Source organism: Calidris pugnax, unplaced genomic scaffold (genome assembly GCF_001431845.1).
Source record: "Calidris pugnax isolate Ruff unplaced genomic scaffold, ASM143184v1 scaffold219, whole genome shotgun sequence".
Lineage (NCBI taxonomy): Eukaryota > Metazoa > Chordata > Aves > Charadriiformes > Scolopacidae > Calidris > Calidris pugnax.
Window position 1 is genome coordinate 16837905 of NW_015094507.1, and position 16727 is coordinate 16854631.

Genomic DNA, 16727 nt, shown 5'->3' on the forward strand with positions numbered 1-16727 from the left:
GAAGGGGATTTTTTTGTTTTTGTGTGATTATGTGCTGGTTTGTGGCTCTGTTTTAATTCCTCTTTTTCATCCTCCTCCCCCTCTCGTCTTCTACCTGAGACGTTCGACGAAAATCTAACATAGCCATGCGTTTAGGGAGAGGCAACACTTGGCCGTGCCAGTTCCCCGGGGGTTTTAAACTGCTGGCTGCAATACTGCAAACAAATTCAGACCCTGGCTCGGCCAGCAGTTCCCCCCAGCTATCAGCCTGTTGGCTCTCCAGGCTTTATTTTACCTCCACTATTGGGAGACTGCGGAGTCACAGCCGCTGTCTCATTGTTATGCACGGGTGGGAAATATTCCTGTACTTATTTGCATTCATTAGCTGTTGGTAGTTCCTCTGTTGAGGTCTCTAGCCTTGTTTTTACAGTGCTTTTGGCAGTGTTTCTGCACTTGGTGTGTGAATTTTTATGATCTGTTGCATGTTATTCATGCAATTTCCTGCCCTGTAATGGTATCAGTTTTCCAGACACAGAGGAATACAAACGAAAACCCAGGAGCCTGCATTAGCATAAAATGTCCCAGTTCTGTCAGTTTGATTAATTTGTCTCTTTGTCTCCACTCTATATGATAAGTGCTATTAATGGTTGCAACACTTCATATGTCAAAGTCTTTCTTCCTAATGACTTGAAAATGTGGTTTATTTCCCCCTTTTCTGTATTATTTTTCTCATTTAGCATTCCACTCAAGTATAGATTTATGCCATGCTCTTTCATTATCTTACTGGTTGCAGCACTGGAGTGATTACATATGGTGTAGGGTATGAGCAAAGATGCGATCCCAGGGGCAGCAGCTGCTGATGCAAGCTGAAAATAGATCCAGCGTATGCTCAGCACTTTTCCCAGAGGTCTTTTATTTATTAGGAACAGTCTTGGTACAGGACAGCTCGGACCCTCATTTAGCAAGATGACTTTTTGCCTTTCAAGAGCAGCGCAATGACTTTGCTCTATTTACTCACTGCTGTGTAATTTATTTTTTTTTTTTCTTCACTGTCTGCTATCGGAGCGGTGACTTTACCCAACATAAATTGTAATATAATCCTGATTTATAATGAAGTCAAGAAACGACAGGCTCCATTTGAAGTAATGGAACTTGACAGATCTAAGGTTTAAATTAAATAATCCTATTTGTAAGACAGCATTTTTACATGGTACACTGATTTAAAATGAATTTCAGTTCTTCTTCAGCGAATCCTTTACCGTTCTCTCTTTTGCCTTCCATAGGGGCTTTTGGGGGGACAAAATTCATTTAGAGGGAGCATGTTTGTCTTTGTAAAACAAGTGCGGAACAATACGTTGTTTTCTTTCCCTTAGCAAAGACGTTCTCGTAAATCGTTTCACAGAAGAACTCTTTAATTGAAGAGGAAAAAAAAAATTAATGTAGGTGACTTATTATGGGCAAGCCATGTCTAACCTGCTTTGGTGGCCAGAGCTGCTGAGAATGAGGAGAGGGAGGATGCTGGAGGGAAAATAGCGAGGAAGGCTGGGACTCTTCTCCTCCCAGGAGCAGAGATTCATCCCGTGGAGGGATGGAGGGAGAAGATGGCCTCCTCTGAGCTGTCCTTCCCCCCACAGCTGACAGGGAGGGATGCTCAGGGACGGGGTTTCCTCCTGCCTCTGTGCTTTTCTTCCTCTCTCGCCATCGTATGGATGTGGGCAGTGAGGGCCCCGAGGCGTGCACGTGGGAGGATGGTCCCACCATGGCAATATGAAGGAGGGGTTGGTGGAACAAAAGGCTTGTAGACAGGGAAAAGAGACCAGGCCAGGGAGCATGGGATGCTGGAGCAACAATGGAAAAGGGCACAGAAAAAGAGCAGCGGGATAAAAAACACGGGATTTTTCTGGCCCAGATTAAGGGAAGCTATTTGAGAAATTCCCTTCTTCCCTTTTCTCTCTCTCAGCCTTGCATTTTTGCCTTTCTTTCTGGTTGTATTTAGTTGCTGCTGTTCCCTATCTGTCATCTTTCTAATTTTCCTTGGTACCTGGGAGTACCATCCTGCATGGGAGCCATGAGAACAGGCAGCCTGGCCTGGCTGTCTGCCCTGCAGCGAGTGGTTTCCATCCCAGGTAGCTTATTTCTCCTCATTTTAACGAGCCCCACACTAACGAACAGCAAAGAAGACAAGATGACTGCCAAGGAGGGTGTTGTTGGTGTCGGGGGGTTGGAGCCCAGCCTGGGGACATGGGGTAAGAGGCTCCTGCTCCTGTCTGCTGCTCTCCAGAGCTTTTTTTTTTCTCCAGTGCTTGCGGGGAAGTAATATCATCTATTAATTAGAAACCAAGCCCAAATTCCCCACTGCTGTCAGGAAAAGGACAGGGCTCCAGAGTATTGCTAGAGAGTGTGAGGAAAAAGGTGAGGATCCACGCAGCAAACATGGGCACTGACGCGGTGTGGGCCCTTTTGCTCCTTGTCTGGGGAGAAAAAGCATCAAGGCCCAAGAATAAAAGTCCATCAGGAGGTTTTAGAGTCGCTCCCTCTCCCTCCTCCAGCAGACGTGTGCGTGGCGACGGGCACGGCTTTCTGTTCACTCGCAATTAATGGGATTATACCCAGCAGGGAGAAAGGAGGTGGGGTACACTGAATTCTGCAAAGGCACAGCTTCAGCCTGTGCTGCTTGATCTTTAGGGGAAAAAAAAAAAAATAAAATAGCGAGAATTTATTCCAGGATGATTCAGTATGCAAATAAACTGTTTTTCATTACTCAACGGCACACATAAACGCGCTCTGGTGACTGAGGCAGCAGAATAACACTTCACTGTTCATTATTTTATCAGACACTGATAATTGTAGTTAATATTTTCTTAGTAGTGTCTCTGAGAGTTTATTTATACTGTTAATAATCTGAGCAGCTGTAATGATGCTGGCTGCCAGAGCTGTAGCCTTTTAGGAGCACTCTAGTGTGGCGATGATACGACGGTAATAGAAATCCAAGGAGAAAATGATCTTTTCGGAGCAGATGGGGCTAATTCACTCCCTTTCACACGCGTTCACGTTCTCTTGTCTCTTTCTCACACTAGCATGCGTGAGCGCGTGTGAGCATATGTAAACACACACACAGGCACAAATAGCTGTAAAGTCCCGACTTCCACCCTCCCAGGACAGGGAAGTCACACATCAAGCTGGAAACGCTGTTGTTTTTCTACCTGGAGAGTGTTTTCTACCTGGGAGTCCTAGGACTACCCCTGGCTTTCTGAGTAGATCTTAAAAATCCTTCGTATGAAGCAGGAAGGGGGAAGTCAATTCCTTGGGGACAATCCAGAGCTGGTGGAAGGTTGTGGCTGCTCTTGGGATGCTGTCGCCCATCCTTCCCCATGGGACGCTCCTGCTGAGCCCATCCCCTCTAGGGACTAAAAGACCCATTTACCTTTGCTCAAAGGAGATGTGAAATCTCAGCAAGAAGGCAAACACCTCCCGTGGTTTTTTCCTGGTGGGATTTATGGAGCCTCACTGACCTTTTGGGCCACCACGGGAGGAGTGGACTGCTCCTTGTGGAGGATGGGAGGGGACCAACTTTGCCAGCAACGGCTGGTTCTTCTTGCAAACCTGCTCTGCTGAGCTGGGCAGATGTCAGGGATGAAACGTGACTGCCAAGCAGTGGAACAAAAGCCACCGTAACCCTCAGATCTGTTAGTGGCCACGCAAGAGCAGGAACGAGGTGAACGCAGAAAAATTGCGTGTCCAAATGCCGGGAATTAAAAGGAAAAGTGGAGGAGGAGGGGAAGGAAAACTGGAACAAATGCAACATTTGGCAGGTTTCGTTTCAAAGATGCGATGCCTGCAGGAAGGCGGGTTATTTATACAGGTTTTGTAATTGCCTGGTTACCTCTTGGTAAGCCTTGGAGGTGTGGTTCCTTCCACAGCCCAGCAAAAACCACCTCTGGACTGGAAATGTTTTGGTGTTTGCTGGGCTGTGCTCTCTGCTCCCCTGGCATAAGGATGCCCATGATTTTACATGGTCACGGGCGGCGCTGGGAGCCCTGGCGTCATCAGCCCCGTGGAAACCATGGCAGAGCATCCGTGAGCTGCACGGGATGTTGTCCAGCCCCATCTCCTGAGCCTGCTTCTTCTCCAGCTCCTTTGTCTCCTCATCCAGTCCTCTTCCTCAGCCTTCTGTTTTCCTAGATCATATCTAGCAGAGCCTGTTTCTCCCTCTCCTACGCTACTCAAACTATAATAGTAGGGCTTGTGGTGGGATGCCTTGCTGTGCAGTATTCCTTGTTTTTATGAAGTAATTACAGTGTATTTAATGCACTGTGTATTTAATACACTCTATTACATAGTTTATTCGTATAAATAAATTCTGCCGTGCTTAGGAAAGAGGAGTATTGGTGTAATTTACGGGTCTTTGTAATGTTTCTGCATTGTTGTGTTTGCTCGTGTATTAATTGCAGCTTTGGAAACTGAACTGCTCCTCTAAGCACCCTGTGAATTAGCAAATTTCTGCACACATCCTCATTTTCTGCCTATTTTGATATTTTCTAATGTAACTTGGAGGCTTCTAGAGTTTTTCTTTGTGTTCTAGAAGTTCTTAAACTGCTTTTTCTTTTCCCTTTTTCTCCCCATTTTGGCTCATGATATGCACCTAAACAGATCTTTCACAGACTCTTCTCTCACAATTTATATTCTGTGAAAGCTTTCCCACTCCTTCCCTCCCAACCCCCCTCACGACTTAACGCTTTCTCTCCTTTTTTTTTTTTTTTTTCTTCTTTTTTAATCTGGGGGTCAGTGTTTTCCTTTTGCAAAAATACGGGATTGATTTTAATTTTAAATTACAGTTGCACTTTAATTCTGATGATGCTCTTGGGTTAAAATCTGTTCGTTTCTGCCTGTTTCTTCCCCGACGGTTTCAGCATGGCTTGCACGGGCAGACACGGAGGGAAGGCAGCCTTTCTGCTGAGCCACCCTCCAATGTCACCCTTCGTTACTGCATTCCAGGTTTCCTCAGGTGCAAGTTGCATTGGAAAAACAAATGTATTGCAAACTGTCAGATACCACAGCCGTATTTCCCTTTGCTTTATCTTCTTCTTCATGCCTGGGTGTTTAAACTGCTAATTAGTGCCACTGGTTTTTATGTGTTCTTTGTTGCTTCAGTCATATCGCTGCTGAGTTGTTCCTTTGGAGAAAAGGTGATTTGGAACATGGTTGTCTCTAATTTTCTTTCTAACACCTCCACCCAGAGCCTGACCTTAGCAGCTTGAAAGTTTTCCTCCACGTTTTTTCACCTAGGCTTGCCTGAAGGTACTCTCTTGGCTGTATTTTTTAATTTGCTGTGTTCTCCAATTATGCCCTAGGCAGCCTCTAACATCGACAATGTACCTCAAACCACGTAATTAGTTAGGAAAAATTCGTCTCCTTCTGCTGAAGTTCATTAAGGTGTTTTCACCAAATGGCGACACTTCAGCTGTCCAATTTGTCCTCCAGTTTGGTGCATAGCATTACAGACAGTATTCTCTTCATGGTTTAATAAACTAGTCTTTGACTAGATATTAAGAAGTTCTTTCCTGTGAGGGTGGTGAGACACTGGAACAGGTTGCCCAGAGAAGCTGTGGATGCCCCATCCCTGGAGGGGTTCAAGGCAAGCTTGGACAGGGCTTTGAGCAACCTGGTCTGGTGGGAGGTGTCCCTGCAGTTTTGCAAGTGTATTCCTCTAGGTTTGGAGAAAATGCCTCCTGTTTCTTGCTCTGAAATGTGTCAGCAGCAAATACTGAGACATATGCCTGGTGATTTCTACCTTCCTTCTCAAGAAACAGTGTACTTTCTGACAGTTGTGGCAAATTCAACAAATCAATTTCCCCTTAGAATTTGCTGGGATGGGAAGGATGCTGAAAGCACCCAGGGATGCTGTCAGGATTTCCAAAAGTAAATGCTTCATTCTGTTTTGAAACCAATCTCACTTTTGAAAGGTCAAAAGAATTTCAGTTGGCCTTCAATAACGCGGAGATGAAATAAAACTTGAGGCCGTGGATTAGAATAAGCATTGTAGTTGGATTAGAAATTGCTTTCTTTTTACTTTTTTCACTCTGAATTTATATTTTTTTATTTCTTATGCGTCTTCTGATTCTGTCTCCCCACTTGGTTCATCTGATCGTGACTGGGCTTAGGGGCCAGGGTTTTTGAGAACTCTTCGATGTTGGGGTGGTTACCGCAGAGAATTTGATTTGGAAAATCCCCAGATCTTTGGGTGGCTTCACTCTTGTGCTCCATCCCTAAGTCCTGTGCGCTTGAACGCTGACATAACCCGTAAATCAGGTATCGATCTGCTGGCTGTTTACACCATCTCTGTGCTTGGCAATCGGTTCCGAGCCGCTCGCCCCGCCGTCAGCGCTGACGCACATCTCACGGGGCGATGGACGTGGTTGGCAATTATTGCTCCCCGTCCTCGAGGTGGTCCTGGCCTGAGCGACCTCTCCTGCCTCCCCTATCTCGCCACCAGCCGCCTGGGAGCATTGAGATGCTCTGTGGGCACTGGGGGATACTGGTCTCTCCCTCCCCTTTGCAGACGAGGAGGGAAGAGGCCCTTTGAAGTGCTGCCCCCCAGACGCCTTCGTTAAGCTGGAGAGAAGAAAATGAGAAGTCATCTGGTTTCCTCATTTGATTTGTAACTGCTCTCACGTAGGCAGTCAGGGCTTCCAGAGTAAATTCATCGTCTGGCTGACAGCTGGGGCTTCAAAGGGGAGGGCTGAGGGGGGGTCACCTGTGCTTTTTTTTTTATTCCGAAAGCACAAAATTGGAAGTGGGAGGAGCACCTCCAATGGGGCATCTTTTGTAGAAGTACCATTAAAGGGAGTTAAGCAAGTCCTTGAAGCTCTCAGCCTGATGCCTCAAGAGGCTGTTGTGGAGGATGCACTGGAAAGGTGTCGGGATGCTTTTCAGACTGGCGTTGGTGTAGCTTTGCAGGTGGAAACTTTTTTCAGTGGGACTTTTTGCTAAAAAGAAAAAAAAAATTAAAAAAATATTAGGTTAATCAACCTCTCAAAGAAAGGAGCTGTATGTCCGGGTTCTCCCTTCTCCTACATACGTTGGTGCCCAGGGGTGTCTTTAGCAGTGGTTGTGTGGTGGCCTCCCACCCCTGCAACGTGATGTGATGTGATTGATGCGATGTGATGCGATGCGATGCGATGTGGGAGGTGCCAGACTGTCACTTGGACTTTAGGTCACTCTTCTGCCCAAACCTGCCAGGAATGGCAGAATGTAAATCCGGGGCCAGCAGGATAATGGCTTAATTAAGGAAAAGTGGGTTTAGAGTGAAAACAAAGGCTACTCCTCGACAGTCCTCTCCATCAGCGACTTGTACATTCCTCTCTTGTTTAAAAGCCCAGATAATACAAATACCTGCGTCGGATGCTTCTTACCCAAGTTGAATTTTAAAGAGTGATTGCTCATTTTAGCAGCTCCATGGCTTTATGAGCAGGTAGGGGAAATACATCCGTAAGCTGCCGGTGAGAGAACATTTAAACGCTGTTAAATTAAAGAGGGGGGAAAACGCAGTGAAGTACTGCCATGGCGTTGGCTTATGAAAGTCCTCGGCTGTTTACCAACTCTTTGTCAGACTTTTTCCTGCCTCCTGCCTCTTCCCACCCCACGTAAAATGATCGCGGTGTCAAAACTGACTGTGTGCAGGCTTATTTTTTTGCATTTAGAGCAAGAAACGGGAACGTCTGGTGACACTGATTTTGCGCACGCGACCGACCTGTTTTTCGGAGAGTTTTTTGAAACCAAATAAGCTCAAGTTGGGAAAAACAAGGATCTGCCAGGCTCCGCTATCCCAAGTAAAAATAACTAAGTAAATAACCAGGAAGTCTCTTAACTCTTAATGGAATAACAGCTTTGGTGACTGATTTTGGTTATCAGATTACACGCTGAAAATAACTTCTGCGCTATACTTGCAATTGGCTGTAAAAGAAAAAGAATACAGTGTGGGCTAATTTTAGCAAATAAGATTAGAGTTAATATTTAATCCCAGAGACCTTCTTCAGGCTGCGGAAAAAAAAAAAAATAGCAGCAGTTAACTGTCACTAATCTTATCTCCTATTTCTAGCATGTGTTTGATTATATAAGTTGTAGTGTTAGGAACACACTGGCCGAGTGAGAAGTTAGTAGTTTGTTTGCTACATCCTTGGGCTTATTAGGGAAACTTCAGGGCTGAAGTGGTTTTAAAAGGTTTCCACACGTGCCTTTAGGCTGCGGTAGCAACACTAAACATTAACAAAATGGGTACCGCAGCAGGCCTGCTACAAAACAGTATGCAAATAATAGATTGATTTGGGGTTCTGCAAGAAACAGTCACATTTCTCCTGTTTTTCTATAAAATTGTTTTAAAGTAATGTTTATTTTAGGATTTGATATTCAGCATGTGAGGTTTGATTCAATTTTCCTTTCTTCCTTCCCCACAAAATGGCTTAATAATTAAATCGATGTTTGGAGATTGGAGATGAGGGTTTTCTAACTGTTTTTAGGTGCCTGGTGATGAATTTAACCTGAAAATCAAAATAATAAAAATGTAATCCATAATCCTACAAGCAGCGTGCATCCTTCACAGAAAAGCCATCAGTGCTCCTATTGATTTCAACAAGACTGCTCAAATGCATAAAGATAATAATCTGCGCCTCTGCCCTTGGATCAGGGCTTCTGTGTTCTCAGTAGGTCTGAAGCTCTGACCATCCAATTTACCCCCAATTTGGTGGAATTTAGCAACTCATGTTCTGCAGATCTCATTGTATCCCAAAGGGGAAGAGGGAGCTCTGCCCTCCCATGCCACCACCAAAGAGTGGAAGCCACCACCACCACCAAAGAACCAAAGTTCTTTGACTATGCCCCAGGTACTCTTTATTCGAAAAGGAACAACTACACGTATGTTTGCTGTTGAACTTGGGTGCTGTTTTCTAGAAGATCATTGGCACTGTGCCCTCTTTAACACGGAAATTAGGGCTGGAAAAGCCTACCAGATTATCAAAGCCCACCTAGTCAAACAAGGTTGTGCCTTGTTAGTTTTGCTTTGCAGTACTCGGACATCAGGTATCCATCCTCTTCCCTGGAAAGCCTTCCAAGATGGCACCGAATTCACTGTTAGGGTAAGAGGCAGGAAAAAATCCCTACGTTTTACATTTCTTCCATTTCTTCTCGCTACAATCAGCAATAGCACCCCTCTAGCAAGCTAGACAATTCTTCTCTGTTCTTGATGTTAGTATGCATCAGATTACTGTAAACATTCTCTTGCTCCATTTTAGATACTGCTTTGCCAAGTTTTACATTCCTTCATGTTTACAGTGATCTTTCCTTGCCCTTAATCACTTTTCCCCTCTTTAAATTGAACTCAGATTTGCTGGCATTTTGCAGGGGTTGACCTTCCCCGCTCCAGATGCAGCTTTTCATACGGATGCCATTCAGAGCAGGGTTACCAGACATCCATGTTTCCCTTGGAAATAACCCTTTTTTCCCCCCCCCCCCCCCAAAGAAATACCGTCTGTGCAGAGTTGGAGGATTTTGTCTATTTGTCTGGGATTTTGAGACATCTGGAAGTCTGGGCAGCCAGCTAATGAGCATGCACTGATGAACTCTGCAGTGCACAGCGAGTCCAGCCCATCCACAGAAATGTCAGACCTCAGCGTGTGCTCTGAGGCCACGTCCCGTGTGTCCGGAACAACGTGGAGGCCTCCATGGCATGCTTGATGAACCGTCATGGAGGAGACCCGACACAACATGGAGCCAGAGGGAGTTCACCCGCAGCGCTCTACCCCCCGTGGTGCCTGCGAGTGTGCCTACAACTACCTTCAAAATAGAATTTCTGCCCTAGAAGTCCTTTACAAAAATGCCACGTTAGAATCATAGAATGGTTAGAGTTGGAAGGGACCTTCAAGATCATCCAGTTCCAACTCTCCCGCCATGGGCAGGGACACCTCCCACCAGACCAGGTTGACCAAAGCCCCATCCAGCCTGACCTTGAACCCCTCCAGGGATGGGGCAGCCACAGCTTCTCTAGGCAACCTGTTCAAATATCTCACCACCCTCACAGGAAAGAATTTCTTTCTAAAGTCTAATCTAAATCTCCCGTCTTCCAATTTAAAACCATTACTCCTTGTCTTGTTACTACACTTCCTGACGAAGAGTCCCTTTTCTGGCTCTCCTGTAGGCTCCTTTCAGGAGAAAATAGAATTTCTGCCCTAGAAGTCCTTTACAAAAAAGCCACGTTCCTAACGTGGAAGTGAGCTGACCCTCCTCCAAATTTTAGAATAGCGTGTGCCCAGTACTAGAAAAATGCTGTGCTAAAAACACTCTGTTTGCTGCCTTCTTTGCTGGCATTTCTCCTTGCTGACTTTTGTCTCAGCTTCTTGCTCTCCCATCTGACGGTGATCAATACTGTTTTCCTTGAATTAGCCACTTTTTCACTAATGATATAATGCCAACCAAAGAAGAAGGGAAGGCAGAGAGTGTAACGATGATACAACTTTTTCTCCAGAAGGAAGAAGCATTACTCGGAATGCGTTGAGGGAATATAATGAGAGGTGATGGAGGAAAATAAGGGAAGGAATATTTCCTCACAAGGAGGTTTTAAGTAGAGTCTGGCAATGATCTTCCAAAGGAAGTAGTGGAAGTCTGGCCACTTAAATCAATTAAAACTAACCAGAGCATCGCACTCCGCAGGACTCCATAAGGAGAAAAGCAACGTCGGACTAAACTAAAATAGATTTCACATGCTTATTTTCTGCAGGGCTGCTGTCTGTGTTTTGCCGGTAAATTCAATATGGCTAATGCTGATTAACAACTCTCTTGATGGTGATTATACCGCTGCATTATTTCCAGCCCGTTCCTCACTATCATAAACTCTTGAGAGCATGGACGTACTAAACACACTCCCTGGCTCGGCTCCTTCAGTCTGGAAGGCAGGCAGCAGATAAAGGGCTGGAGAACGTTCTTTCTCCTTAGCAGTGGTTGGGCTTGCTATTGTCACAGTGTGAAGGGAGGTAGACCTCCATACCACGTGCTGAGCCTGGGGTACCTGATGCAGGAGCTGCACGTGGACCTCCAGTACTCGATCTCTTGGATTGCTGTAGAGCAAGAAGATGTGCCAGATGGCTTAGGTAGGGCTTGCAGTCCCCGTGTCCTCTGTGTACTAGCTGTGCAGAAGGGTTTTAATGCAGACAAGACCAGCTGGGGCAAGACAAGATAAAATACAAGACAAAATAAAATGATTCATCCTTAGGCTTGGCGGGCTGTTCGGCATGTTTCAAGTACACAAGAGAAGTCCTCTCCTGGCCTGCCTTGAAAGATAAGAGAAAACAAGCCGCCGAGAAGCTGAGATCTTTGCTTCACGCTTCTTGTCTGTGTGGGCATGGTTGTTTTGTATGTATGTTTTACATTTTCTCCGCCTGGTTTTCCTGTAGCCAGTCAATTCCATTTAAAGAACAGAAATGGGTAGAGATGATTGGAATAAGGCAAACAATTGGAGGGCAAGGAAGCAGTGACTTAGTGAACGACGAGGTGGCCAGCAGAGGTTCTCACAAATTGACCTGCCCACTTAACCGTTAATTTATATGGAAAATAAGGTCTAAAAGCAAACAAATCTTGGACATATGGCATCTTATTTACAGTAGGGGAAAATTATAAACTGAAATTGTTGCTGGCGTGTGTTTTACCCATCCAGCCAAGGTCTCTCTCACATGTAAATGGAGACTGTTACATCAGAGAAAAGATCTGTTTCCTTCTACAAACACAGATCAGCTTGGTTTCACTAAGTGCTTTCACTGGGATGCATCAGTCAGGTCAAATCAAGGCTGTTCTTACCTCTTCCTGCAGAAATGTGCGTGTGATGGTAACGCGTGGTTTCGAAGCCTTTTCTTCCCCAGAGCGTGGTGCTCGTAGCCACGCTCCCAACACCTCGACTCCATCCCTCCTGCCAGAAAGCATCAGACGTGGGTGTCCCCAGAGCTGGTGGGGCTGAGGCAGGGGACCCGTCGTGGGAGCCCAGTCAGTATTTAGCCAACTCCAGGCGGCAGAGATTGCGTTGCCTCTCATGCTTGGCAGTGAGCTTCACATCCATTTGTTACCAGAGTTATTGTTTGTGCAGTTTCAAGCACTTGAGAGGTTCCTCCTGGAGGGAGGGCAATGACAAGTGCTGGGGGCTTGAAAAGAAACTTTCACCCTCTGTGTCGGAAGATTGTGAGAGGGAGGAAAAGTTGTGTCACCGGGGGAGGTCTTGTCACCAAGTCAAGGTGGGCGTTTGACCAGCGTTTTCGTTGTCCTTCACTTGAGGCATCTGCCGGGCATGGTGGGGAGCCCGCAGCGTAGTCTGGGGCTCTGCTCCTGGTGCATCCAGTTCAGAACAGCTGGAACAGCTGTCTTGCTGCTGCCTGTTATCACAGGGGTTTATTGGGAGCAAAAACCTGAGTCAGCGCGGGAGACAGCCTTGCTGTGGGCTGGTGTGAGTCAGCCTGCTGATGGGCAGGTGAAACCCTGCACAGAAAAAGGATTTTAATTTGTTTTCCAGTCATCCCACCTAGTGGCCAAGTCACACAACTGCCAGGAGAGCTGGGTTTGTGCTCCGGAGTCCCTCCTTATCAAAAAAGGGACCCAAAACAAAAACCCCAGACGGTATTTATGGGTGCTCCTACAGACCTACGCCGCTGCCGAGCTCACAAGACGTGTAGGAATATGTACGCCCCCGCACCGAAGGTCTTATCAAAGAGGAGCATCAGCCTGCGAGTAGCTCATTAATTTCTGGAGCAATTTTGTTAATCATGCCGCATAGATAAAATGCAGATAGGCCTTTAGTGAGCTGATAATCTAACAAATAGGCAGAAAGTGTAACACCGATAAAGCAGAGACGCGTTTAATAGCCAGCTGTAAATCCAGGCATTTCCCTACCAGAGGCGTTTTGTAAAGCAGGAAGGTGCAAGTGTGTAAGTACGTGCATGAAAATGCACTGTTTCTTAAAATAGCAGATACAGCAGTAATATTATGTATGGAAAAGCTATTGGGAGTCATTTTAGAGGTGTTTCAAAATATTTTTCTCTCCATCAAAGTCTGCACTGGTTGTGGTATCTTCATAATCCAGCATTACAAGTGCAGATCTATGAATAATAAAGGCTTGTTTCTGGAAGTCACGATTTTCCCTAAAAATCTATGAGCTCTACCACTGGTCCTGAGGCAGTGTAGGGAATTTATAGGCTTTTCCTTGGCATGAACCAAATTATTCACTCACATTTATGCTTATCATGAATAAGACCATCACAAATTCACGGCCTGTTGTCTCACTGACCTCTTGAGCAGCTTCATGTTCAAGTGGCCCTAATTCAATTGGAAGGACAGGGATATACCTTCAGGATATACATCTGAGGAGCTGGGAAGTATGAGTTTGAATCCCCACAGCCTGGGGAAGGGACCTGGTCTTCTATTTTCTAGATCCTTCTTCTGATCTTTAGGCCATTTTACGAGAAGGGGACATATGAATATGGATTTCTTTTCTGTTAGCTGTACCTTAGACTCACTAAAATCAGGAACAATATGAGGAGAATAATCTCCATGGGATGGAGAAAAGACCTGCGCAGTCATTGCTTACCTCTTTATTCAGCAATGGCTTGCAAAATCTGAGAAGAAAAAAGAAAAAAGGAGCCAGTTTGCTCTTGAAAGAGGCAGAAAGATATTTTCTGATTAATTTTTCTGTAATGTTAAATGTTTCCTTCCCAAAACACTTTTGGTATTTAAGGGGTATCTTAAGCTTGAAGCCACTGTTCACCAGAGCTTCCATCGGGGCAGAAGAATCAAATTTGAATTGGTACTTTCAGGCTGGTGGGCTGCATCTCCGTTAGAATAAGATCCATCCAAGGATTAGCAGCACCCACACCAGTCTGTTTTTTCAGTCTTCTCTTACAGCAGAGGCTCACTGTGTAGGTTTCAAGATATTTGGGAAAAATAATGCTCAACTTAACCTGTGCAATGAGGTACAGGAGAAACATAAAGGGAGCAGTGCTGGTTACTGGGTGTAGCATCATTGCTGACCTGATGGACTCATGACTGGTACTGAGCAGTGTTTCTTTCTGGATGCTAGATCTGTTGGGTGATCTAACTACACGCTGAAGGGCTTGGGTTGATAGCAAGAGCTGCTGGTAACGCTGGCAATTTCTCTCTCTTTTATTTTTTGCAGGTCACCGTCAGGGGATTTGGTCCATTGTTACAGTTTGCCTACACTGCGAAGCTGTTACTCAGCAGGGAGAACATCCAGGAGGTCATCCACTGCGCCGAATTCCTGCGCATGCACAACCTGGAGGACTCCTGCTTCAGCTTCCTCCAGACGCAGCTGCTGAACAACGAAGATGGCCTGTTCCTGTGCAAGAAAGATACCACCTGCCAGCGCATGCACGATGAGGAGAACTCGGATGGAGATGAGGAGGAGACGATGGAATCGGAGACGTCAAAAATATCTTGCCCAAGAGAGAGGATGCACCAAGAGCCCTTCAGTTTTGAAACCACTGTTGCTGGAGCAGACAAAGGCGAGGGGATGCTGCCTGACTCTGACATGCTGAGAGATAGCAAGGACAATTTGGACAAAGATGCAGTAACACGGTACCCTAGATACAAGAAATACCAGCTTGCTTGTACCAAGAATGTCTACAACACATCACACATCAGTACCTCAGGTTTTGCAAGCACATTCAGCGAAGAGAGCTCTGGAAATGGCCTCAAATCAGGACTTGCTATGGGGCAGATAAAAAGCGAGCCTCAGAATGAAGAGAACGACGAAGAAAGCATCACGCTTTGCCTGTCTGGAGATGAACCTGACATCAGGGATAAAGAAGGGGATGTTGAAATGGACAGGAAACAGCCAAGCCCCACTTGCGTCGACAGGCCAAAAAGTGGGTCCTCTCCTTCTTGCTTGCGGTCTTTCTTCAACAGAACAAAAAGCATAGATTTGGTTGGCTTCCCCAGCACTTCCCAACAGCACTTTGGCAGGAGTCCAGCATGCCCTTTTGAAAAAGGGACAACTCAGGGTGACCACAAAACTGATTACATCCCTTTCACGGGGAACTACGGACAGTCCCATGCCATGCAGAAGGATGCTTCCAACTTCACAGTGGGATCACCGCTCAGGGGGCCCGGCTTTGAAACTCTCTGTAAGCAAGAAGGGGAACTGGACAGGAGGAGCGTTATATTCTCTTCAAACGCTTGTGACCAAGTAAACACTTCGGTGCATTCGTATTCTGGGGTGAGCGGCTTGGACAAAGACCTCACGGAGACTGTGCCCAAGGGTCTGTGGGCTGGTGGTAGCCAGTCTCTCCCCAGCTCCCAGGCCTACTCGCACAGCGGGCTGACAGCCGATCACCTGCCGGGAAGGATGCGGCCTAACACCAGCTGCCCGGTGCCAATTAAAGTTTGCCCTCGCTCTCCTCCTTTGGAAACCAGAACCAGGACCTCCAGCTCGTGCTCTTCCTACTCGTACGCGGAGGATGGCAGCGGCGGCTCTCCCTGCAGCCTGCGGCTCTGTGAGCTCTCCTCTTCCCCTTGCTCCCAAGGCCCCCGGTTCCTGGCCCCCGAGCACCAGGAGCCCGGCGTGGTGGGGGATGGATTGTACAACCCGGTCCGAGCCCAGATTAAATGTGAGCCATCCTATGGAACAAACTCCAGCGATGAGTCTGGGTCATTCTCAGAAGCAGACAGTGAATCATGTCCTGTGCAAGACAGAGGGCATGAGGTAGGGATTTAAGATAAGTACATATATATCGCAGTCGGCGTGACCCGATTAATCGCTCCCCGGTTCTCTCTGATGACTTGGCGTTTCCCCAGCACTTTCTCTGTTTATAGAGGCAAAGAGTAACTTGTGTTTATCTCCTCGTCAGCTGAGCGTGCGTGGTTCCATTCACGTAAACAGGTCTGCTTGACCTCCGCGGCGTTGGGTGCTTTATCAGAATTTGGGGATGGAGCAATAGCAAAGCGCTGAGTGGTGGCAGCAGGTCCATGTGCTCATAGGAACCCGCTAGCAGTGTCCTGGCCTCCTTCTCCCTCCCTCACCCAACCGCACAAAGCAGCGTTCCTCAGCCTTAGGTGGCCCAGGTGGTTCCAGCTCCGCTTGGTGCTGCCGCTGGTGTGTCTGAGCAGCCTCCATCCCTGGAGGGTTTCAAGGCCAGGCTGGATGGGGCTTTGAGCAACCTGGTCCGGTGGGAGGTGTCCCTGCCCATGGCAGGGTGGTTGGAACTTGATGATCTTGAAGGTCCCTTCCAACTCAAACCATTCTGTGTTTCTATGAAAAGCCAGCTGTGGACTGTCATGCAGCTCTCCGATGAGGGGGAGGAGAAAGAGGGCCCGCTTTAAAACTAGAGATGGGCTGGCTGGAGGTGCTGTGGTGATAACTGGCTAACTGTGATCAGATAAACCGTGTGAAGTCACTAGTTTGAGGGAAGACCTAAATCATGGAGAAGCGTTGTGGAGCTCAGAAAGTGGGGGAAAAAATTATGTTTTCATAGACTTTCATTAGAAAACTGTATGATTCAGAGACCATCTGGATGAACTCCTCTAGTAACGCTGAAATGCTCCTCTGAGAGCTCATGCTTCAGCGTGGGGAGCAGCGAGTGCAAGTTTGGGAGGTTCATGTGCTGTGAGCACCAGGACAGAAACAATTGGGCTTAGTTGTAGGCTAGGGATGAAAAGAGTGAACTTTATTTTGTCCCTCAGTCCTTATTCCAGCTCAATCCCAGGTT

General features: G+C 46.6%; 1 protein-coding gene across 1 annotated transcript in view; it reads left to right on the top strand.

Annotated features, from left to right (window-relative positions):
• The window catches only part of BACH2 (BTB and CNC homology 1, basic leucine zipper transcription factor 2), a 149262-nt gene that overhangs the window by 117020 nt on the left and 15515 nt on the right, over positions 1 to 16727 (top strand). Inside the window, exon 5 of the mRNA XM_014964407.1 lies at positions 14180 to 15724. Coding sequence (XP_014819893.1) covers positions 14180 to 15724 — 1545 coding nt within the window. The remainder of the gene's footprint in view (positions 1 to 14179; positions 15725 to 16727) is intronic.